This window comes from Marmota monax, unplaced genomic scaffold, assembly GCF_021218885.2.
Source record: "Marmota monax isolate L192 unplaced genomic scaffold, Marmota_monax_Labrador192_F-V1.1 WCK01_AAM20220418_F8-fsc00016, whole genome shotgun sequence".
Classification (NCBI taxonomy): domain Eukaryota; kingdom Metazoa; phylum Chordata; class Mammalia; order Rodentia; family Sciuridae; genus Marmota; species Marmota monax.
The window spans coordinates 25,738,394-25,764,133 of NW_026695209.1; the positions used below are offsets into that span (position 1 = coordinate 25,738,394).

General features: G+C 33.6%; 1 protein-coding gene across 2 annotated transcripts in view; it reads left to right on the forward strand.

The window, feature by feature from the left end:
- The window catches only part of Epha3 (EPH receptor A3), a 359,499-nt gene that overhangs the window by 273,845 nt on the left and 59,914 nt on the right, over positions 1 to 25,740 (forward strand). The window contains exons 6-10 of one of the 2 annotated variants that reach the window (XM_058574534.1): positions 7,623 to 7,747; positions 10,396 to 10,555; positions 18,200 to 18,302; positions 18,999 to 19,066; positions 24,156 to 24,281. In XM_058574534.1, coding sequence (XP_058430517.1) covers positions 7,623 to 7,747; positions 10,396 to 10,555; positions 18,200 to 18,302; positions 18,999 to 19,066; positions 24,156 to 24,281 — 582 coding nt within the window. Of the gene's footprint in view, positions 1 to 7,622; positions 7,748 to 10,392; positions 10,556 to 18,199; positions 18,303 to 18,998; positions 19,067 to 24,155; positions 24,282 to 25,740 lie in introns of both variants that reach the window. The other variant, XM_046430575.2, reaches the window with a different exon arrangement.

Consider the following 25,740-nt stretch of genomic DNA (forward strand, 5'->3'; position numbering starts at 1 on the left):
TAATGAAAAGCAGTAAGACGAAAATCACACATAAACACACAACTGTCCTCTGATTGCTTCATGTAACAACATATGACATCCGGAGATAGGGCTCATTCAACTCCCAGACTGCAGCTGTGTCAAGAGTGCTCATATCCTTTCAAAGGACGTAAATAGAGTAGAATCTTGTTTAATATCCTAGTGAATCCAAGCAACATTTCCCCCTAAACTATACTAATACTGTATGTATTTATATGTGTGTACATATCCTCAATATTTTATGATCAATTTTTCTTAGTGTGCTCTGCATTTTCCAAAAGTAAATAATTTTATGGGAAAATTCTATTTGCTCTAATTTGTAGAATTTCCTAGTAGATAATTTCTTGTTTTAGAGATTAATCAACTTTAAGTGGATGATGAGTTTTAAAAATATTTGTTTATAAACATTAAACTCTTTTACATGGAGGCATTATACTTAGCTATAATTAACCCCATAGATTTTCAAAGTCATGAAAGATTCATGCAAAGATTCTTCTGATTGCATGAACATATTAGATGATATTAATGAAGGAGAATTTGTTATTTTTCAAAAGAAATTTGAAGATCAATTGAGAAAATGGCAAAACAGGGTGATTCCACCTTGATAAGCCCGTGCAATAATCATTTATGAAATGAACCCTTCCTCTATCACTTTTTTCCCTCCTTATTTCTTTATGCTAAGAGGGAGATAAGATTATAAAATATAACTGCAGGCTCCAGTATTTAAAACTAATTGATGTTTTAAAAATTCAATAATTAAAACTTAAGAAGTTTTTAGAAATTTAGGACTGAGACACCTAAAACTTGAATATACTCTGTTAACAAATAATGACAAAAGGAAATCTTGGTCAGAAATTTTCATTTTTTACAAAATGTACAATTTTACAAAAAGTCTTACAATGTTTTCTTTCAGCACCATTGATTTGATTGAGAAAACTACTTTTATTTTTACCATGTAATTTAGAAGATACAATTTTATAGAAAATCACCTCTTTCCTAAGCATATTTCAATTATCATTTGGTTAAAGTTGTATTGTGTTAATTTCATTGCTCAGGGGACCAGTCACAAAATAAACTGTACATTTATTCCAAAGCTAACCAAACAGTAGTACTAGACTTGAACAAAGCAAACATTATACAGGGCATGGAAGGCTGAGTGCTCACAGTGAGAAGCACTAAGAGTGGGAAGATACAGGCAAGAAAATAATAATATTACAATGCAGAGCAGTGGATTAAATGCTAGGAGAATGGATTACAGCAGTTCCCTCTTGCCCATCATTTCACTTTCTAGGATCCAGTGACCTGATGTCAGTGGCAGTCAAAAAATATTACTGGAAGATTTCAGAGAAAAAAAAACTGCTATGTTTTAGACTGTGTACCATTCTGAGTGATATGATAAAATGTCATGCCATCCCAGTCTATTCCCTTGGGACAGAGGTCATCCCTTTGTCCAGATGTTACCTGTATGAGTTATTAGATGACAGTGTTTGTGCTCAGCTAACACTGACTGATTTCATTATTATTAGTTTATACTAAAGACCTTTTTTGTTGGTGCATGATAATTATAGAGAATAGTGGATTTCATGGTGGCATATGTGTTCGTGTGCATAATGTGACCCGAGCAATTTTTATTATTAATTATTGTTGTTAACCTTTTACTTTTCCTAATTTTTAAATTACATTATATCACAGGTAATGAATAAAAGATTCAGTGCCATCTATGACTTCAGATACCCACTGGGGGTTTTGAAACATACCTTCCAAGAGTACTGCTGAACTGCACTATTGAAAAAACAGAGGAAGGAGCTGGTTAACTATTGCCTAAGGGACTGGGAAAGCTTTATAAGGGGATTATATTAGCAGTGGATTTTGAAAGGTAATGAGCAGAAGCATTTTCCAGGTGGAAAAGGAAGGGATCCTGCATTCCAGGCAGGAAGTACAACATGCACAAATGTGGACAGATGAAAGAAAAATTGTATTTATAACTTTAGCTTTGAATGGAGAGCAATAAATGATAAAGCTGGTATGTGTGTTGCAGCCTTATGAGAGACTAGTCCAAAATTTCTCAAATGCTTGTGATTCTAAGCATTTTTTAAATCAACTTCTTAAAAACATAGATCCTAAGAGCATCCATTTGGAGCTTATTTTTGCTTAGTAATTAAAATCTAGATTTGAAATTATGAGATTTTGAAGTCAGGGGAAGTCAATGTTTCATTTGTTTTATAAAATAATAAATCGTCAAAATGTGTAGGAAATGGAAGTTCTGGAAAGACTGAGGGAAAGATTGAGAAGAAAGGCACTAAATCTGACAACAGGGGGAAAACAGCAAGCAAGCTTTGACCCAAGGCCTGAAGACCAGAGAGTAGGAAACCAACAAAGAAGTATCAGCTTTCAGAGGGTGGGGCTGATGGCAAGCTGAGAGTATAGAGAGATAACTCTGAAATTTCAAACTGGATACACTGCAAAAATGGGAATGCTGGTGGCCAAAAAAGGAAATCAGAGAGAATGCCAGGTTTGGGAATTCAGGATAGGGGTGGTGAGATGGAGAACATTAAGCTATGAATGATTATGTTAAATCAAATCCCAGAGTGTTTCTGGATTTAACAGAAGTAAGTGTTCTGAAAAAAAAATGAGAAGGAAATGTTCTTAAGTGGGCATTGTTCAGAATGCTAAAGAAAAATAAGGGGGGTAATGTCTGACTCAAAAGAAAAATCTTTCAACCATTTACTGCATGATATTTTCCCAGGGAGATAATTTTTAAAAGCTTTGGCTCACTTCGAAGAGAAATACTGAGCCCTTTTTGTTATTACTTTACCTTATCCAATCTCTAAACCACAGAGATACCTAAGAGGTTCATTAGAAATTCCCCAACCCAGAAATAGGAAGGTCCCAATAAAAACAAACTAATCAGATCTGTTAGGAGTTGAATTTTGGAGTTTCGACTTCCTGATTCTAAGGAAGGGTCCTATTTTAGTACAAAATAATAGTAAGTGTAGCATAAAAAGCACCAGACTTAATGAATCCCTTCCATGTCTGTCTGTAGATTTGGCATACACAAGTACTAAACATGATTCTAATACAAATTGTGGAAATCCCATTTCTAAACCAGTCACTTTACAGAGAAGCCTTTTAAAAAATAAAATTAAATTTAAAAATAAAATACTTTTTCTAATTGTTGATGGGCTTTTATTTTTATTTATTTATACGTGTTTCTGAGAATTGAACCCAGTACTTCACACATGCTAGGCAAGCACTGTACCACTAAGCCACAACCCCAGCCCATCAGAATCCTTTTTGGGGGGTGACATTTTTGCTTATCTATTGTAATTTATCTTTTCTGTTATTTCATTGGATATAGTCAATGGCCTAAGTTATATTAACAAAGAGACCAAATCTTGTCCTTCTTCCACAAATCAATAAGGAAACAATGTTTTGGAAAAAATTGTTTTCACTGTTAAACTGGGTTCAATTATCAACAGTTTGGGCTTATATTTCTCTTTCTGTTCTACTTCTGAACTAGTCATCATCGCCTGTTACCAATTCAAGAGATTGTCATTGCTTGTCATTGCATGTCATTGATAGATAGGGAGGAAGACACCCAGTGACCAATTCAACCCTTGTAGTAAGAAACTATGTCTCCTTAGAAGACAAATTGAAAAGCACTCTGGTACTGGCTTTTAAAGGCAAATACTGCTAGATAATTAAGGGTGAAACTGTCCAGTCATCTGTCATGACAAAGGCATATTTTAAGGAACAATGAATTGCAAGAACCATTGCAAGATCCACAGTGACAAGGTCAGAATTTCTTTAGTACTCACTATGTTTGGAAGGTTTTAGTAGCACAGTGTAAACCCTAAAAAAGCTGTCTGGAGAATGGTTAATTGTGTGATTCATGAGCCACCCCTTCCAACTCTCACTGTTTTTCCTTGCATTTGGATTCTTTCTAGGAATACTTAACTTAAAATATCACTTTACCAACTATAACATCTCTTTCTTTTTTTTTTTTTTTATTTTACAGAGGACGCATTTGGTCGTATCCAAAATAACAAAAACCTCAAGATCAAATATTATCTCCATCTCAAATACCAATACAACAAAATGTATTTTACCCATTAAAACATTAGTTAAAGATTTTTTTTTAAATTATTATCTTCATAATAATATCTTTTGATGAATTATTATCTTCTGTTTTAAATGTTTTATCAATTTCTTAACTTCTTTCCCCCTACACAACTGTCCATTTACTAACCTGCATAAATGTCTGGTCCAGTTCACGTGTCCTACCCTGTCATCAATTTCCTCTCAGTAGGAGAAACATTTTAGTAATCTATTATTTAGGATCTGGTAAAAGGACATAATTAAAACTCAATCATGGGCTACTGAGGTACTCAGCAGTAATTGCCATTTGAGCTTATGTATCAGCAAATTTGCAGCAGAAACCCATGTTTTCTCTTTTTTACTGTCTTCATCTACCTCCCAGTATTTCTTCAGTTTTAGAGAAGTTTTATTTTTTTTTCATTCCATATAGCAATCTCCCTGTATTCTTTCAAATCACAAATTCAATAAATAAAACAAAACAAAATAAAAACAAAAATAGAGAAGTGAGAATACAACAAATTAAATCTATTCCATACATTGCAACACCATTTTTTTCTATAGAAAAAAATTTTAAAAATCCTGTAAGACTTGAAAATTCATAATTTTAACAAATCTCTCTTTGGTACCAGAAAACTAACATAAAGAAATTTAATCCATATGACTCTTTATTGCTTACATTATAAATTGTGTTACAGTGCCTGAAGTATGAAGAAATTACACTTCAAGAAGTGAATTAAAAGGGGTTCTAAAAAACTTTTTAAAAAATGTTAATACAACAGAATGTCCACGGAATGCATCTCTTTCCGTAGCATGTCTACAAGAGAAGAGAAAACAATTTCTGTTAATTATTTATTAATATTAAAATATTGATGAGCTTTATCTAAGAGTAATGGGCTTCCAGCTGGTGCACTGGGTTGAACTGTGCTGAAATTTAGCCAGCATGAGGGGCGTGTATTAAAAGAGCAGAACAAATGACTTAACAGGGGCCTAAAAGCAGCAATCAGAAAAGGTTCATTTAACATAGAGATGGCACAAGCTTCGAGCAATTGCCTCTACTTAAGTAAGTGTGGAATTACAAAAGGTTATTTATTACAGTCCAACAGGGGCCTGCAGCTTGCTCAAAGGCCTTTGAAGAATTTCAACAGTTATAAAGTCTTGCTTAGTGCACAAGCAGTAAAACTTGGGCAGACCCCCAAAACAGCCTGCAAAGCTTTTATTAAAAGGTTAATACAACCCTTGTCACAATTCTTGTTTGAAAGGAATTATTTTCTCTCTCCCCCCTTTTTTTTTTAAAGGAGAGATACCATACCTGGTTATTTTCCCACAGGTCTGAAATGTATTTTAATGATTTTGAAAAATGAACCAGTTTCTTGATGTATGGAATTAAATGTAGGACTTTATGGGTTTAAAAGGAAAATGTTCCAATGCTAAGCTTCTTTGAAATGCTCTGCAAGCATACATCAAAAAAGTTATTCTGCTAATGGATTTGCTTCAGCAGAAAAACTAGTGGAATTTCTCCATTGTTTGTAAAAGAGGCAAAATTTGGTTTCAAGGATATTGGTGACTTCGATTTTCTCATTAACAATTGGATAATAAATTGATTTTTATAAGTATAGACTTAGAATATACAGTAAAATAAAGTGAAAATAGTTTATCTTTTGCTTTAAAGCAACTTTAGAGCAAACCACAAGGATGGGGGAATGAGACCAATGTGGGAACTAAAACAGAAGAGTATTGAGTAGATAAAAAGTAGAGATGAAAGTTAAATGACTTTAGTTGGCATAAAAAGGATAGTAATTGCAAAAATGAGAATAATAAATAAATTTAAAATGAGAGTAAGAAAATAAGTTTACTGGCTGAGCCTGGTGGCACACATCTATAATCCCAGTGGCTCAAGAGGCAGGATGATTGCCAGTTCAAAGACAGCCTCACAAAAGCAAGGCGCTAAACAACTCAGAGAGACTCTGTCATTAAAAAAAATACAAAATAGGGCAGGAGGTGTTGCTCAGTAGCCAAGTGCACCTGAGTTCAATCCCCGATACCCACTCCAACAAAAAAAATTAATTAATTTTTCCACCCCAAAAGCAAAACCTACATTTTTATTTTGCAAAAGATTAAGTCCTCATTTCCATACCATTAGGGTAACAACACTTTAATTAGAAAAGAGTGTCAGCATCTTAGAAATAATCAGAACAAGTGGATGGGAAATTTATTGAGATCGATTCTAACTGAGGTGGTACAAGTCACAATTGAGGAATGAAAGCTTTACTTTAAAGTGATCCATAAAGGTAAAAAGCATTTATACATAGGATCAGCTTGAAATGTAAATATCATCATGTGATAGTCATAGAAAGATCAAATCAATAAATATGGAACCTGTACTGTTAGTTCTTTGGAGATTGTAAATACATAATCTTCAAACATGCTTGATTTGCAAAAAAATATGTAACATAATTGGTTCTCAATCAATGAAAATAATTTGACAGTTAATGTATAAAAAATCATGAGCTTTTCTTTTGTGTTTAACATTTGGTTTGCTATATTCCATTAGGGCCCAGTGCTACCATACTCCAGTGAGGCATTTCACTTGATTGGTAAACAAGATTGAGGTTGAAAACTCAAAGTACATAGATAGTATGCATTTTTCTTTTTGATGGAAGAATTTGAAATAGAAATCACTTAAAATATATTTAATCTTTAGTTTGAAATGAAGATAATCCTATTATATTTGATCTATACTGCTGCTTTCTATTTATATTTCATATTTTTGATAATAGGCAACAAACCATAGCAAATGTTGCCATTATCCAATCAAGATATCTCAAAATATATTTATATATTCATAACACATAGCAATAATTTCATTGAATTTCTTATTAAATGTTTAAGCAATTAAAATTCAAAATATAAAATAGTTTTCTTAAATATGTTTTTATTCATGAAAGATTTTTGTCAGAAGTCAAAATCTACTGTAATATACCCTAAGTCATATCTATTTCACAATACAACAAATATTATTATTACCTATGGATACCATGGGACTCCTTGTGCATAATGGATTCCAGTCCTCTTACAGAGTTGCATATGAAAATGTTATCAATGAGCTGAGGAATCTGGCATTAATAACTTCACAACATTATAACAAATAGGTAGTCCTAGTGTTTTGCTCTCTTTTTTAATATATCAAATATATTTCATTGCTTACATTATAGTAGCAGATTGAAAACATCTGCTCACTTGCCACTAGTCAACCAGCAGCACAAAATCTCAGCTCATTTTCCATAGGCTTGAATACACTAGGGCTAAAATCAGCTGCTGGGGCTGGATATAGGGCTAGATTAATACTCAAGGGTCTTGGAAATGGAAATAATGCTTTCTTGCCAAAGATTAGACCAATGATAGACTCCATTTGCTGGTTCCAGTCTCTCTTTCTACTCTTATTCACCATGCTTCCCAACCCATAATCTTGCTTTCTCCAACTTTTCCTCCCCTCCTCTCTTTTTCAGCTCCATCACCTGTCATGATAATCAAGAAAGATCGAACATCCAGAAACAGCATCTCTCTATCCTGGCAAGAACCTGAACACCCTAATGGGATCATATTGGACTATGAAGTCAAATACTATGAAAAGGTACGGAAACAATGTTATGTGGTTGAGTTGTGTAGGGAATGAGCTTATTTTCTCATAATGAGCTATGCTTTTGAAAAGAAAGCACTGACATTGGTAGTAGGAGCTATGTTTAGTATCCTTGTCATATGACCTCTTTGATTTATAGGAACAGAGGCATTTAGAAACCACTTTGTCAGATACCCGCTATTGTACAACAATAAATGACATCAAAGATATCACTACCAAACATAAGCCAGTTTATTTTGACAATAGACAGGACATTTATGTTCATTCACACTGAGAAGCCTATTCCACTAACAATTTTGTAATGATTCTTTAGTTTCCTGATTAAATATTCCTTATTTAATTGACTCAAGCTTCATTTTATGACCTTCATAGTCACATGATTTTCATTTAATACAGAGAGTAGCATTGGAATGAATTAAAAAAACAACAACACTGAATTATTTAACTGATCACGAAAATGTTTCCTGAGTCTGTAGAGGAAAATATAGGAAGTGAGGTGGAAGAATAAGTATGCTTCACATCATAAAATTGGTTTAATAATATAATTATAAAAATGAGCACAGGGTTATTTATACATAGAATTTAGATTGTGATATTTCATCACTTTAACACTTATTTCTCCCTAGTTTTAAATTATGGCAAGTTTGAAAGCAAGATATATTTCAACTTTATCATGAAAACTGATTCACTTTATAGCTGCTAATGTGAACAGAACACATTTGTGTACTTATTGCCTTTTATAAAGTATTTTAAAGTGAATTTTAAAAACAGTTGGGCAATTATGTAGCTATATATATGTAGATGCAACTTATGTATACAGGACATTTCTGCATGCATTATTTAAAATTCAACAGTGTGATCATTTTATAAAAGTTGGAAATAGGAATTTTTATAAAATGAAAAATTGAGAGATAGTGACATTAGATGAATTCCCCACAGCCCTTCTCAAAACTTATTAGGATTAGGTTTATGTTTTGAACCCTGATGGTCATGATTCCTCATTTAATATGTTTCTGTGATTGTGTACCTGCTTCAACATGAGAATGGATAGTTAGAAGTATGAGGGTTATTAGAATGACAGTTGTCAAAGGGCATAATGCATAAACATACTTTTGTGTTAAGTACTTATATCCTTTATTGAGTCAATGTAGTTCACAAATATAATGCTATTCTTTTCATACACCTCTCTATAAGAAAAAGGTATTCTCTTTTTATCAAAATATGGTGAGACTTAAGAAACTTTATTTTGCCATAATCACAGTATCATCATCCACTATGGTAAAGCCCATCACTCCTATTTTAAAAATAGGAGTATTTTTTAAAGTGTGACAAGATATAGTGAGCCAATTTAAGAATACATGTTTTATTGTTGATTCAAGAAAATTAATTTTGTGCCTTTATTCAGACTATATAACTAAACTAGTACGACACCTTTAAATCTAAGATGCTAAGTCGAAAATACAATTGACTTCTTTTTATATATTTTGCCAACATAAAAAAATTAACTTCTTTCAAACTCTATCAACAGAGTAAAATATACATTATGCAATCAATGCAAGACAAAAATCATTGAATCTATTGATTATTTCCTAAGCTTTTAAAAACATGATGCTTGGGTACATGTGATATTACCTTAAATATGTGTATATAAATACTTGTTTCTAGCATAGAAACATGAATTTAAAAATTATTCCCAAATTCATATTTGGGGTTCGGAAATATTATAAATGCTTTACTGGAATTTTAGTTTCTTAAGATCCAGATTTCTTGACTCCTTAATTGTCTCAAAAATGATGGACAGAGTCTGCTTCTGGGTATTTCCTCAATATTTTTTTTAAATGAACAAAATAATTATTTATGCTGAAGAAATGCATTCAACTCTTCATTATTTAATATAATAACTCAAATGCTATCTAATACTTAACCAGCATCTCTAGCTAAAGAGTGTAATTAATTATCATTTTCATGTATGGTAGAGAAAAAATAAATTCAGTGCAAATTCAATTTTTGTAAACAGGACTTGACACAAAAGAAACATTACTATTAATGTGGAATGTGAATCTCCTAGAAGAAATCCTTTTGGGGCACTATTTTGAGAATTCAATCAGAAGATATTTGTCTCTACTAAATGGCAATGACTTACACAAAATACAAAAGAAACTGAGGAAATTAGAACCACATATAAAATTTTGACTTTATGTTTAATATTTTTATATTAATAAAAATATTTTCTATTTGAGGTTCAGTATGATGTTCTTATTAGGTTTAATTCATCAGGATATTTTCTTCTTTGTAAGTTTTTTCTTGGAATTAGTTTGAAACTTTCTCTCAGCTTTGACTTTAAAGAGAATGTATTTTCACTCATATATTTAGGAACAAGTAAGAATGAAAGCTAACTTTTCCAGTTTTATGTGGAGAGCACAAATCATAACCTCCAAATTAGGAAGTCTATGAATATTATTATTTTAAATATTTTCCTCCTTGCAACCAAAGAGTGAAATAATTGACATAACTTTTTCATGCATCATATGCTCTATTTAAAATCTTAAAAAATCAACTTAGAGTGTTTCATTTTTTATCATGCAATAGCATTATAATGAAGGTTTCATATTAACATGATTTATTTTCTTACTTCAAAGCAGGAACAAGAGACAAGTTATACCATTTTGAGGGCAAGAGGCACAAATGTCACAATCAGTAGCCTCAAGCCTGATACTACATATGTATTCCAAATCCGAGCCCGAACAGCAGCTGGATATGGGACCAACAGCCGCAAGTTCGAGTTTGAAACAAGCCCAGACTGTATGTATTATTTCAATTCCATATATGGGGGAGTATTATTACCCAAAGTGTTTGCTATTGTATTCTTACTTTCTAAATTTTCACCTAGTATGATAAATTGAAGGTATCTTGCTTGGGACTTTAGGAATTTGCAGAGATGTGTGTTGTATTTGTGTGGGTTTGCATCTGTGTTCTTGTTCTCTTTTACAAATCAAACTTATTTTAATGTGTGGAATGCTTCTGGTTTTCTGTTAGCCATAACTTCCTCTTGAGGAACTTTGTTTAATATAATAACATACTTCTAGCACCTATCAATCTAGATGTTCCAAGTTCATTTCATGATTCAGTTAACCACAGACAAGAAACTTGATGATCCATGAGGATCTTAATTTTGTTTTTATCCTTATCACATCCACTTATGTATAACTCAGGGAATAAGGATTTTTTAATATGTGTTTTATCTCTTCATTCATATTCACAAGCAATCATGATATCCTGTCCAGTCGATCCCAAATTTGAAATAATGAATTTGGCTAAAACAAAGATTTCCTTCCTTTACATGAATTTAGTCAATATTTAAAAAACACTCTGCTAAAATATAATTTCCATAAGGTGATATCATAACTGTGCTGATAATTTGAAATAAATACAAGCAAAATATTTTATTTAACTAGTTAATGAAGAGACTAAATATGAAATTAAGACTGATTTAAAGCAAAATTAGAACAGATGCGTATACACACGTATGTACATATTTGTGCACGTGTGTGTGTGTATGTGTGTTTAGGAATAAATCAATTATCTCTAGTGAACAAGTGTTATTTTAATTGTAATAAGAAAAATCATATACAGCAATAAGAGTTTTCTTCAAGTGTAATTCACAGTTATAAACGAGCCTAGAGAAAGATCAAAGATGGACACCCTTTAGAGCAGGTAATCCTGAAAGGGTCTAAGAATGCCTAAAACATTATTGAAGAAAAATTTAGTCATGTCTTTTGACCATCCTAACTTATGATTTTTATGGTACCTATATTTTCTATTTTCTAAATATTTTGTTCCTGACATAAAAATCACATTATTATTGATAATAATTTTATACCTAGTAGAACTGACCATAAGTCATAAAAACCGTTTGTTAATAAAATATTTTATGACATCCCCTTAGTCAAATAAGAATGCTGCTTACAGCAAAGAGCTGTATTAACTTCTGCAAGGTTTTGAGATTCTAGTGCTTTTGTACATCTTAAGTTCACAACAAAATTGTAACAATTCTACTTAGAGGAGAGCTGCTGCCCACAGACACACATATCTACCCATAAAGACCTCTCCTAACTCCTACGATGAAATAAGCAAAGAGAAACCACTCTGGAGACACTTGATACAAAATGCAATATGGTGTAGAAATCCATGAAAAGGTTCAAAATAAGTTAAAAATTTTAGATGACTGGATAATCAAATGTAATTGCAATGTGACTTTAGTCATTCTACGTTTTTTTGCAAATTTAAGTGATGCAAAGAAAGATTCTCCTTCTGAAATGACTATAAATTGACTTTCAAACTTATAAATAAATATTTGGATTAATAGTAACAACAAAATCCATATTTAATTTACTAAAAAAAATCCCAAATCACAGTAGAAAAAAGCAAATATTTATGATATCTTATTATATAAATGACACATATTGATGAGTAAGAGAGTCAGATCACCATTCCGTAAACATTTAGTATGTTCATGAATATTTTGGAACCCCCATCTAATTTTGTATGATATTAATTAGAACTCCATGCTATCTGATGATTTGCAAAATCAACAACAAATTCCAATATATTCCATATTTGCCACAGACATTGCTGAGTAGCATTCATGCATAGAAGACTTCTCTTGAAGCTTAGTGTCTGAGGCTTAAGAAATTGACAATTTTTACAGGATTGCGATGTAGCTCAGTAGTTACATCACTTTCGTAGGTAGTGAGAAGTCCTGGGTTTAATCATCAGCACTGAAGGAAAAAAAAAAAGTAGTGATTTAAATCCTGTAGGGTTGTAGATTTTCACCACTTTTCATTCTTGAAAAACTTACTTTGAGTAAGAAAGAGGGAAGGGGAAAGAGGATAGGAAAAAAAAAACATGAACTCTTCAACTTCACCCCTTCTGTTTATAAAAATAACTGTGAGTTGTACATTTTGATTTGTTTTTATCCCCAAGGTCTGAGGATGGAACCCAAGGGCTTGCTCACATTGGTACACACACTACCTCTGAGCTCCATCCTCAGCTCTATAGTTTGATTTTTACTTTGATTTACTTTTACTACTTCACCATAGAATTCTTCCAGACTTTAAGCAGAAATGAAAGAGTGGGGGGAGCATTTAGTCTTAGTGGAAGAAAAACAAAAATCAAGCTTCACTCTCTTATTTTAAAATCAAAGTGATAATATTCATAAAAATTCTAAAGCTTTGCTTTAGGATAATAGTTTAAAAATGTAAAAGTCATTTGGATTTCTTTATCATTTTTTTCTTTTTTTCCCTCTGGTTTTTATTTTTAAAAATTATGTGAAAAGTTCTCATATATAACACAAATATTTCTTAAGTAGACCATAATGGATCTTGAGCTAGCATTTAGATAGCATTTTCTGATCTTGGTTTATTGGAAAGATATGGAGGTCCATTGGAGTGCATATTTTAAGTGCTTTAAAATATCTTATTTGTTGAATGTCAGCACTTATCATCAATCATCTTTATACAGATGAGGAAACTGAGGCATAACTAGGTTAAATAAGCCTCCCACAGTCTCATGGTTGGTGGGTAATTGATCTGTTTCTAGAGCCTGTGCATTTATATGGCAGGATATGAACCGTTTTCATAAACATTTCATTTGATCCTGTTCTGTAAACTATTAGATACTTTCCTTTTATGCATGATGTAAGACAGAGTTGTGTGTTTTTCCAAGCTTGCATAGCTAGTAAATGGGGGCAATGAAACTAAAATCTCCAAGTTTGGAGTCCTGATCCATTGCTACACCCTCACATGCTAAGTAAAGAGGCAACACTAATACTCACAAAAAGCATAGAGTTCAGAAGTACAAAAGGATTTTCCAAGAATGAATACAGCTCCTACCAAAACAAGAAGAACAGTATGACATGTAGAAAAGCAGACAGACCAATTATGTAGAAACCCTTGGTGGGCAGAACCTGAATCCAAGATGTATGCTTTATACCCAAGAAAGCTGTGAAAGATGTAGAAGGAGCAAGTATTTTGGAGGTGATTTGCATTTAGGATGACCTTGGAAAATCACTTCCTTGCATCAGTTTCCCTACCTGGAAATTGGGGAAAATCATACATGTCACTCCATGAGGTTTAAATGTTGGTTAAATTAATTATCATTTATAAAGTAGTTAAAATAGTACCTGATACAGTGATCACTCAGTGTTTATGTGGAGTGTGTGTGTCTGTGTGTCTGTGTGTGTGTAAGAGAGTTCATTTTTTGCAGCTACAACAGAATACCTATGGTTTGGTAATTTATACAAAAAATAGGAATTTATTTATAACAGTTCTTGAAGCTGGAAGTACACAATGGAGGCACTGAATCTGGTGCCTTGTGAAGGCCTTTGTGTTTCTCATGGTAGGGGGTGGAAGGGCAAGAAAAGAGCATACTCTCAAAAGCCCTTATAGTAGGTACCTTAATCCAACAATGAAGGCAGAGCCTTTGTGATCTAAGAATTAGAAGATTCTATTGGATGTTATTTTTCAATAAGATGAGCCCCAGGCACAATTAAATTAGGACTCCTAAATACCTCAAAACTTCTTTTTATTGTTTGTAAAGAATGAATATGAGCTGGACACAGGCCTGTAATCTCAGAGGCTCAAGAGGCTGAGGCAGGAGGATCACGATTTCAAAGCCAGCCTCAGCAAAAGCAAAATGCTAAGTAACTCAGAAAGACCCTGTCTCTAAATAAAATACAAATTAGGGCTAGGGGTGTGGTTCAGTGGTTGAGTATCACTGAATTCAATCCCCAGTACCAAAAAAAAAATTGTTTAAAGTAAAAGGAATGAATATGCATCAACTTTAATCTCTTGGAAAATATTAATAGAGGACATTAAGGCAACTTGACAAAGAGACAATAGAATCTTTAAGTAGAGAGTTCTGTATATTAAAATGCAGACTTTTATAAGAGATAGAGTACTGTTCTAAATTTTTCACCAGGGAAATTACATAATAACAATATGTAAGTTATTAAGTACTTCCTATGTATCTGGCATTGTTCTAAATGTTTTAGTTGTATTCATTCATTTAATCCTCAAATAATAAAATCATGTCTCATAGCAAACAACTACCAATCTAGGCAATCTGGCTCTTAAGAATGAACTTGTAACTACTCTTCTTGAGGGAGAGAAAGACAACAATATATGTAGGATAGATTAAAATGAGAAGAGAGCAGGGTGTAGTGGCACATGCCTGTAATCCCAGGAATTTGGGAGGCTGGAGGCAGGAGGATCATAAGTTCAAAGCCACCTCAGCAATTTAGCAAGAGCCCGCCTCAAAATGAAAACAAAATTAAAGGGCTGGGGATATGGCTCAGCGTCCCTGAGTATCCAACTTGCTATCCTTCTGCCTCAGCCTCCCAAGTAGCTGGGATTACAGGCGTGCATCATGCCCTGCCAACACTTGCTAATTTTTGGAAAGTGTTACAGTGTACAAAATAAAAAGTGTGAGTTAAAGTAGTCATTATATGTTATGGAGTCACTTTGAAATACTGAGATGAGCTATTTTACAGACTATTCACACATCTGTATCCAATAGAAGGGGATACATAGTTCAGATCCTCTGAGAAACAGATTCTATGATGGAATTTCAAGAGCAAGGGTTCTAGGGGGAGATGCATGGGAAATTACAAGGGGGTGGTGGACAAAGAGTCTCAGACAATGGTAGATGTCTGTCACCTACGAAAAAAAGAGGAAGAAGACCATACGTTTTAGGTCATCCAAGACTACTTGCAAAATTTTGTCTCAAAACAAAATTTGAAAAGAGCTAGGGATGTAACTCAGTGGTAGAGCACTTGCCTAGCAGGCAGGCATAAGGTCCTGGGTTAAACCCCTCACACTGCAAATTAAGAAAGAAAGAATGAGTACCAGGAAGGAAGAGCTTCAGACTGCAGAGCAGTTCTTAGAGTCTCAGTAAAACTAATGGGGAGCCCCAGAGTGTAGATCATCCATTTGAGGAGTTTTGCATTGGGCAAGAATGGCTGGACTCTGGTTCTTTGTCCTTGCCCTGTCCATCATGGTCAGTTTGTAAAGGGCACCCTGGATCCTGAAGTGCAGCAGCTGGAATCTATCTTCTCACTGCACTTTTGGCAGCAGGGATATCTGAGCAGACACTCTCCTGACTGCCACATTGGTGTAAACAAGAGTTTGCTAGTAGGACAGAATAAAGTGTTTGCAACAGTTTATATTATGGTGTGCCATTCTCTCACACTCTGAGCTCTTTTCTCAGATGCTTAGGAAAGTTCTAACAGCCTATCCACCCCATTTATTTTCTTGCGTCATGTCATTTTATTACTTCTAAAACCACCTGTTTGGAGAAAGTCTTCCAAATTTGGATGTGATCCAGTTAAAGATACAGGGTTGGTTCCTTGTGATGTGATGACAGTATTCAAGTGACTAATTCCTTTGCTTTTCTTTTGAGCATAATTTGTTCACATGTTTAATCAGCTTTTACCACAAAGATAACACATGTGAATATGAAATTATGAAAGAGGTAGTTCCAGGAACTGCTTATGTTTTAGAAAGTCTATTGAGATTAGAATGCTTACTGAGGTTGTAGGAGCTGAGGCTAGGAATTTAGACAGAGAATTGAATCTAAATGGCTTTTTATGCCTTGCTATGAAATTTTAACTGAAATTCATGGAAAATCATGCAGAATTTTATGCACAGGAGTGATGTGTTCAAATTCATGGTTGAGAAGCAGTAATCAGGTAGCAAAGTAAAAGAGAAAAGACAGGCAAATAGAGATCAATTGGGAAGTTTAAATAATCATCCAGGAGAGAAATGGAGGTAGAAACTGAATATTTAAGAAGATTTTGTGGTTCACTTGATGTAGAAGGATGAGAATAGAGAGAGAACAAGGTGACTTCATATTTATGGTCTAGATCCTTTCTACTTGAAATGTTGTGGTCTGGCACAAACAGAATCAGTATCACCTGAGACATCATAAGAAATGTACAGTCTCAGTTTCCATTCCAGACTCACTGAATGAAAACTGGTTTTTCTAAAAGATTTCTATATGGTTTATACACTTATGAAAGTTTGAGAAGCATTGTTCTGGATGAGGGGTCAGTAAATATTTTCTGTGATGAGCCAGGTAAATATTTTAGTCTTTGTGCACATAAGTCTTTGTTGCTGCTGCTCACTGTAGCATAAAATCATTCATACACAAGAAATTATGTGGCTGTGTATCAGTAAAACTTTGGGACAATAAAATTTGAATTTCAAAGAATTTTCAGGTCACAAAAGTTTGTTCTTTGCACTTTTTACAATCGTTAAAAAATGTACAGTAATTCTAAGTTTGCAGCTAAACTGACAGCACGTCAGTTTTGGCTCCTGGGCCATTTTTGCTGAGTTCTTCTCTCAGTGAATGAATGAGTAATGGGGCCATTTCAAAAGCTAGGCATGTGGGAGAGCTTGTTGGTGATAGGTGTTGAGGTCCATGAGTCAGGTATTACATCGCTCTTTTTTTTTCTTTTCAATTTAGCTTCAATTTGTAACTGACAAATACTTTTTTTATAGTTATGGAGCACAATGTTATGTTTGGATAAGCATACACACTGTGAAATGATTATATCAATCCACTTAGCATGCCTATCATTTCACATACTTGTCTCTTTTTATAGTGAGAGCATTTAAAATCTTGAAATGTACAATATGTTTTTATTAACTGTAGTTACTTTGCTCTGCAATAGGTTTTTGAAAACATAAAACATATTCTTTCTATCTAACTGGAGCTTTGTATACTTTGGTCAATTTGTCTCCATCCCCACCCCACAACCCTTCCCAGCCTCAGAAAGCCACGAATCCTCTCTACAAGTCTGACTTTTTTCTTCTTTAATTCCTTACAAAAGTGAGATGTGAAGCATTTGTCTTCTGTGTCTAACTTATTTTAATTAGCACAGTGTCCTCTAGGCTCATCCATATTGCTGCCAATGAAACACCACTTTTTAAACATCACATTTTATTGGGAGGAAAAACAAGCTTAATTAGAAGGTTTTTATTATTTCCTACTGTTCCTACTGGGACATTTTACCTGTTCTTTATATTCTTTTGATACCTTTTGGCTTATCCAACAAGTTTCTTGCTAATAAGGATAGAGAAAAGAAGTCCAGCACCTTCCACACAGAAGGTATTCAGGTGGTATCGATTGATGATGAAAGAGAGTATTTAATTCCTTATTCAATGCTTGTTTCATTTATTAATGAGGTAGAATAAATTTCAATCCAAATTATGGGAGATTTGTTTATTTTTTACACTAAAGGAAAAATTCTGAAGTATCGAATCAAACATTAAAGAACATTTTAGGTAAAAGCAGAATACAGGGCCTCATTGACAAGCTCTGCAGCATATGTCAGACATGATGTGGTGATTCCTGTCCATTTCTTCTTTTATTCTCTTCACCTTACAGCTTTTTCCATCTCTGGTGAAAATAGCCAAGTGGTAATGATTGCCATTTCAGCCGCAGTGGCCATTATTCTCCTCACCGTCGTCATATATGTTTTGATTGGGAGGTGAGTTCTTGTCTCATTGACTGGGTTCTTTGACCATGCTTTCCTTGTTGCCCTTGATTGTTGTAAAATTTTGGTATGGTCAATAAAGTCTTTTTTATCAAATAACAATGTTAGCATTTGTATTCTGGGTCTTTTCTTTTCTCCTCATTTTCTTTTTTTCCTTTCCTCTTCGTTTTGATTTTCTTTTTTTCCATTAATTCCTGTGCCTACTCTCCAAGCATACCACTTCTCTCTTTTGATCCCACTCCGAGTGTCTGCCTTCTTTTTCCAATTATCCCCTCCCACTTCAATAACCCTAGATTTCCTTGACACTTTCTCACCAAAAATACTGGCAGCACTACGTGGCACTAATCATTACCATTGGAGACTTCACCCTTCATTCATTCTAACAGTAGTTGTTAAAAAATACTATAAACACATTCTAAGGCCATTATAAAAACTGAGCTGGAGGGGTCTGCACAGCAGGGAAGCCACTCTCCATATCTCCTCATTAGGCAGCTTTCTAGGGTCCCCAGGAAAAGAGGCTTCCTACCTAGGATTTGGAGAATGTGAAGTCAATAAACTTTCACTAAAGCATTTAATTGTTTGAGGAAAAAGCTTTACGTTTTTTTGTGCCTTGCATATTCTGATCATAGATAATCGTTTTTTAAAGCATTTTTTTTCCTTATGTGTTCTGTTCCCTTGATTTACCTCTAGGTTCTGTGGCTATAACAAATCAAAACATGGTGCGGATGAAAAAAGACTTCACTTTGGGAATGGGCACTGTAAGTTTCTAAACTTGGTTTTGTTTTAGCATTTTAGTTTTAACAGTTGTTGATTTATAATTGGATAGCTTCCCCCTTGACAAAGAGAATTCAAAAGTAGTTTTATGGAAAAATAGAGTAAATTAAATTTATTTTAGAAGAAGGAAATTCATGGCTTTGCATTAAGCAATTTTTACATGGCTACATTTCAGCATACTTAAGTTAAAGTGAAGGGTAACCTGTGGTTTATATTCAAATAATGCACATGATGAGCAGTAAGAACTGTAGTCAGCTCTGCGTGGCTGAAATGCAAAGCGTATCTTCAATTTCCTTATTACTAGTCCTTTGCTAAAATCTAAATGGAATATTTTTCTCTTCCTAACTGCCAAATAAATATAAACAACCTCTGTTTATGTGAAATGCTTTCCTCCATTTTATCAACCAACCAAGAAAGAGCTTGAGAATAAACTATTTATTTTGGAGTTATATGATATCCAACTGGTAGAAAAGCCAGCACTTTTCTACTTTTCCTCCTCATTTTAAACCAACCAATTTTGTGTATTTTAATATTCTCTAAAAGTAATACTCTTTTTAGGTAACTAAGTGTTTACATCAAAAAAAAAAAAAAAAGACTCATTTTCTTTTCCATCTGGTGAAACAAATCATTCCAGGTGTTTTGTTTTTCAGAACTATGGCTCCGCTCAGTGTGGCAATTACTAATCAGTGGCCTAAAAGGAATAACATGTTCTTACAGCAGGAAATTAGTACAGACTACACTCATGCTCATGTGCACTAAAATCTCTGAATGCAGCTAATGTCGTCTTATAAGCATTTGCTGGCATTCACTGTTGCCTCCTAAAATTACTTTCAGATCAACGTGGTACTTCCTGTAAGCCTTTGGATTTATATCTAAAAAATGATAACTTTGGTTATAAACTAAGTTAAATTTGATTATTTGTTGCTAACATCTAGGATGCATGGGGTAGCTTAAAAAGGAAGTTAAAAAGAAAAAGAAGTATTTGCTAAAATGTAAAGTTGTGTGAGATGAAACAATGTAAGAGTTTACAGAATCATTTTTTTTTCTGTCCATCTCTTGAAATCATTATGGGAAAATCTACAAAAAAGCCAAAGTGCTATTATCTTAATATCAATGACACATCAATCCGAATTAGTTACATTATCAGCACAGAAGTCTTAGAAGAGTGCATAAACAAATTATAGAATACTTCTTTTCCATTTTTTGTCCCCACTGGTCCAAAGAATTTATCACAATCCCCATGCATAAATTAGAACAATTATATTCTTTGGAATTAACTCCCTCTTAGAGTTGGACAACTGACAAACATATTATCATTACAGCAATATGATGCTGATTTACTTAATTTTATGAGAATTATAAGTCTTCTGAATATGGTGCTTTGATAAATTCCTGCAGAGCAATCGTGAACAGGTTCATGTGTCTCCTGTTGGTTTTTATGGTGCAGTTAGTTGAAACTTTAATTTTTAATGGAGAATATCCTCATGATAGACTAACAACAACAAAAATAAAGACATTTTATCCTGGCTTCAAAAAACATAAAGTAACTTATATGCATTCATAAACTTCGTGCCTCTCGATACTACAGCTGGTTTATTTCAGACCATTTATTTGGTATTACTTTAAAAAGCTCTAGCTATGAACTATTCCCTCCAGCCTTATTACAAATCCTATAATATTGCTTCAAAAGAAACAATATGTGTTTCACCTTCTGAGATCCTGTCCCCCTGCCCTCTCTGGCTGAACCTTTTTACATTTTTGCTATCCTTGGGGCAACGCATGCTGGTAAAATGGAAATGTAAATTATTGTGTTTGCACAGAACGAGCTGTAAAGTAGTGCAGCTTAACACGTGTGCATGTGTTTATTATCTGGGTTTCATGACAGAGCCCAGCTACTCTGTATGCTGCCCTTAATTATTGGTGTGAAGGGATTATGTGCCTTGCAACCTCAGTCTCCTGAGTCCCGGAACCTCTGGGGCGAGCAGTTAAAAATCAGCAGCCAAGCTACCTTGGTGAACAGACCATTTTACTTGGGGTATGTGTGTTTGTATTTGTATCCCCCCCCAAACACACTCAATGTCATCTGGAAGGAAAATCAATTTGCCTTATTTTAATTACTAGAAGTGAATATTACTGACTTGGGGGGAGGTGAGTATATACTTTTCAAATTAGTAATAGAGATATTCTCTAAGGCTAATTGTTACTAAAGGATAACTCTAACAACACATTTGATGGCTTTGTAAAGTTAGTGCTTTAAAAAAAATGTCTGAGATGGAGCAGTCAATTCATTTCATATACTTTGTAAATTCTGATGCCAACAAATCTCCTTGAATTGATTTTCTTAAATTCTGCAAGGTGATTAATTATTTTAGTAATTATTTACCAAAAAAATAATAATTTTACTTAATGTTTAAAGGGTTACTTTTTTTTTTTCCTGGAAGAGACTGCTAGAATTTTTTAACCTTACTTTTAAATCAGTAGAGGTATATCAAAATATAATATAGCCTCATTAACCTCATGTGTCTATATTAACATGTAACCAAACAGACTAAACTAAAAGAATCTAATAAGACTTTGCCTCTTAACATATTTTAGTAATTCTGTGGTAGATTATACATTTTTTTTTCTTACACCAAAGCAAGAAATGTATGATAGCTTTCCTTAAGCTGTGCCTTGCTTTAAGAGTAAAATGTTTTATTACGGATAGTTATTTAGTGTAATAATAGCAACGTATAATAGACCTCTGTGTTGAAGGATGACTCTGCTGTTTTCATAAAAGAGTAAGTCAACTTTTTATTGCTAAGTACCTGAGAAAATCAATTTAGAGGATGACGAATTTACATTGGCTTAGTTTCAGAGGTTTCAAACCATGATCAGCTAGCTCTGTTCCTTTTGGGCCTGAGGTGAGGCAAAACATCATGGCAGAAGGAGGACTGCAACACAGTTGCCTACTTCTTCATGGGGGTGAGGGGGAGATGGATTGGGGATGAGATATGCCCCCACCCAGTAACCCACCTTTCCTAACTAGGCTCTACTTCCTAAAATTTCCATCACCTCCAATATCACTAGCAACTGGGGAACAATCCTTCAGCACATGAGTCTTTGGGGGACATTTATGATTCAAATTATAACAACATGAAAGAAGTAGGCAAATAATCTGTCAGCTTAAAATAAATGACATTTGTGAGCCCAAACTCTAAAACTGAGAAACCTCAATAATATTAATAGTTGTAAATAGGACTAGGGATGTGACTTAGTGGTAGAGCATTTTCCTAGCATGTGCCAGGCCCTGGGTTCCATCATAAGCACTAAGGGGAAAACTGTAAATAAATAGTAACAATGAAAATACTAAATACAAAAATAATCACCATTATTCATCGATCACTAAGTACTTGACAAGCATTTGTGTAGTAAATTTTCTCCTTACCATAAGAGCTTAGCTATCCAAGCCAGAAAGACCCCCCCAAAGTGGAGTTCTCATTTTAAAAGCTCCATCGTTAGTCCTTTGCTCAAAGCACAAGCCAATACTTAAATTTCCCCATTCCCGTGGGATGTTGACTTACTAGATAGTGGTGTCTTTTCAAATTATCCACACCATACCTCAGGCTGGAGGGTGTTGCTCTCCTATAGCAGCATCCTGGACACCAGAGAAGCAGCAGTGTGCATTATCAGCCTTTGTTCTGCATCCCAGTTTGCTCCCTTACCCTCGCATTCCAGTTCTGCTGCCTCAAAGTCATCTGAAGAAGGAGCTGAGGAAAACAGTTTTTACACCTGTCCCTGAGAGTCCCTAGTTCTTTTATTGTGCCAAAGGCTTTTTAGGACGACTGATGACAGTGGCTTTGTAAAAAAGACAAAATTGACTCAAAGTTATCATTGGCCAATAGAGTGTTCAGTTGCCATTCTGTTCATGAAATCTTCCATTATAAAGCAATATTGAAAACTATAATGTCTGATTTTATTTGTTGAGTTAAAAGAAAAAGAATTCTTCAATAACTTATGTAATGAATGAAAAATATATAACTATTAAGCATCCACGTTCCCTGCTAAAGCATTGTATCAATGTTACCAAGATTAAAAGTATAATTGGGCTGGGGTTGTGGCTCAGCAGTAAGTAGAGTGCTCAAAAAGCATGTGTAAAGCCCTGGGTTCAATCCTCAGCACCGCATAAAAATAAATAAATAAAATAAAGGTATGTGTCCAACTACAAGTAAAAAATGAAGATTTTTTTTTTAAAAAGTACAATCAAAATTATTAGTAGATATACAGTGAGACTTAAACTGCAGTTTTCATTAATGACAATCTTTTTATGAAATTTAACTGATCTCATCAAATTGAGATTTCTTTCAGAAATAATTCCAAATTATCTGAGTTATTTTTCTAAATGATAGCAAGTTCACTGATATCATTTGTCTTTAATATTTTAATTACAGAACATCATGAAAAATTTCACCTTCAGAAAAATTTAATAAATAAATCTATAACAAGGGAGATTAGTATCTAATAAATAATTAATATCTAATAAATTAGTATCTAATAAATATATACATAATTTATGTTTGGAACATAGTTTCTTATCACAGTTATTAAGCTTATAAAAAATGCTTATATTGCCTTTACGTCAAAAAGTTACGTAAGATTTTAGCAGATGGTTAGTATATTGGTGTGTCTATACCCATACCCACAATGAAAGTTGATCAATAATTTCAGTAGGTGATTTTGATTGTGAATGTCGATAAAAGCTGTATAGTATCAAACAGTTGATTTACCCTTTTAAGATCCACTTTCTTGTATGTCAATTCTCCTTCTAGTGTCTTTGCAGAGAAAACTCCTCATGTGGCTCTTTATCTTTCATTGTGAATAAGTTTTCTTAAATTTTAAACATGTGGGTCAAAAATCTCAGTTTCTATTATTTTTTATTATTATTTCTATTATTTTAGTTTATTCACAGAAAAAAACTAAGATTTGTTGTACCATATTGGGATGGAAAATTTTTTAGCCAATATTTTATCATAAAATTTGCTCAGTTTAAAGTTTTATAAATCTCACTAAAATAATGCCTTTACCCTTAAACAGTAAAACTTCCAGGTCTCAGAACTTATGTTGACCCACATACTTATGAGGACCCAACACAAGCAGTTCATGAGTTTGCTAAGGAATTGGATGCCACCAACATATCCATTGACAAAGTTGTTGGAGCAGGTAAGTACCTCAATAATCCCACTACCGACCTAGGATGGTAATCACAAGTTTTCAATAAGAATGCTACCTGAGATTGATCAGTTTTTTTATATTGCAAGGGAAAGTGGCATTTCAGATTTCATGATCAAAGACAGGCAACAAATAAAAGGGGTATTTAATGGTAAGTAATGATTTCAAAGGTGCCAGACTTACAGACTCTCAGACCTGGCTGCCTTTTATTTATTGAATTTCAGAGGCGGCAGCAGCCATGACTCAGTCTTCTCATGGCCACGCTGATCATGTGTCATAAAGCTATTTGACTAAGTAGGGGTAACAGGATAAAAGTGTGTCTCACTTTAAACATGTGTGGGAATTGAAATTTATTTTTGAATTTCAATATCTACTTTGGAATTAAAAGAGCAAACAACAAAAAATAAAACACTGACATACTTTGCATAAATTTTATCACAGCTATTTTGAAAGGATATTTTAAGTAACATGAACTACTTCATTTTCATACTTTCTTGACTTTATATAGTAAATTTATTTGGATTAAAGTTGTCTTTATGCACAGTTTTTGTTCTAATCATTAATCATAAATTCAGTTAACTCAATTATACATTTATTATCAAAAATCCATAGGGTGATTAGTAATAGAAGTTGCATTTTTCTAATACAAATTTCAGCTATGTATTGAATAATGGTATTTTATGTATTTGCTCACAACACATGGATAACCAAAATATATGGCAACATGCATAAAAATAAAACCACTATTCAAAAGCAAATATGAACTATGCTCAATAACAAAGAGATTTGCACCATCATCTCACCCTTTAATATTTCTATCAGAACAAAACTAGTAATGTTGATGAAGTGAGAGTCTGAGGAATTAACTCATTAAATTATGCATAACCTATTAGATCACATTTTCTGCAAGTACTATATTTATATATTTATGACTGATGCTTCTTTGCACAAATGTGCATGTAATTGCCTCTATGGTTTCTGTATGCCACAACAATATTTAAAATTCAAGCAATAGTTTGTATGTAAAAGGGAAAATTTGAGTAATTTATATTATCTAAATAAAATGATAATTTTCTAAAGCTTCTTTTCTGATTTTCTTCATGTCTTATTCTCTTAAAAACTCACATGTACAGGCAATATTAAAATATGAAACCAGTGCTCAAGAAAAGGAAACTGAAGTAGGCGCTTCTTTCTTTACCATCTAAGATCAGATCGCATACACTTTCACCTTGCTTCTAACCCAGTTCCAAAGCAGACATATGTCAATTACTCTGTTTCGTGGGTGCAGTCCTGCTTCGTGCTCTGGGATGCAGAAGGTTTTGTCTGGCTGGTTTTAAAGCTGCCCCACAAGAGTGCACTGTTCTCCAGCATGGGAACTGCAGTAGCACAAATTGCACGAGGTCTTTGCACCCTTAACTGGAGGCTAATAGAAGATAAAAAACTCACTTAT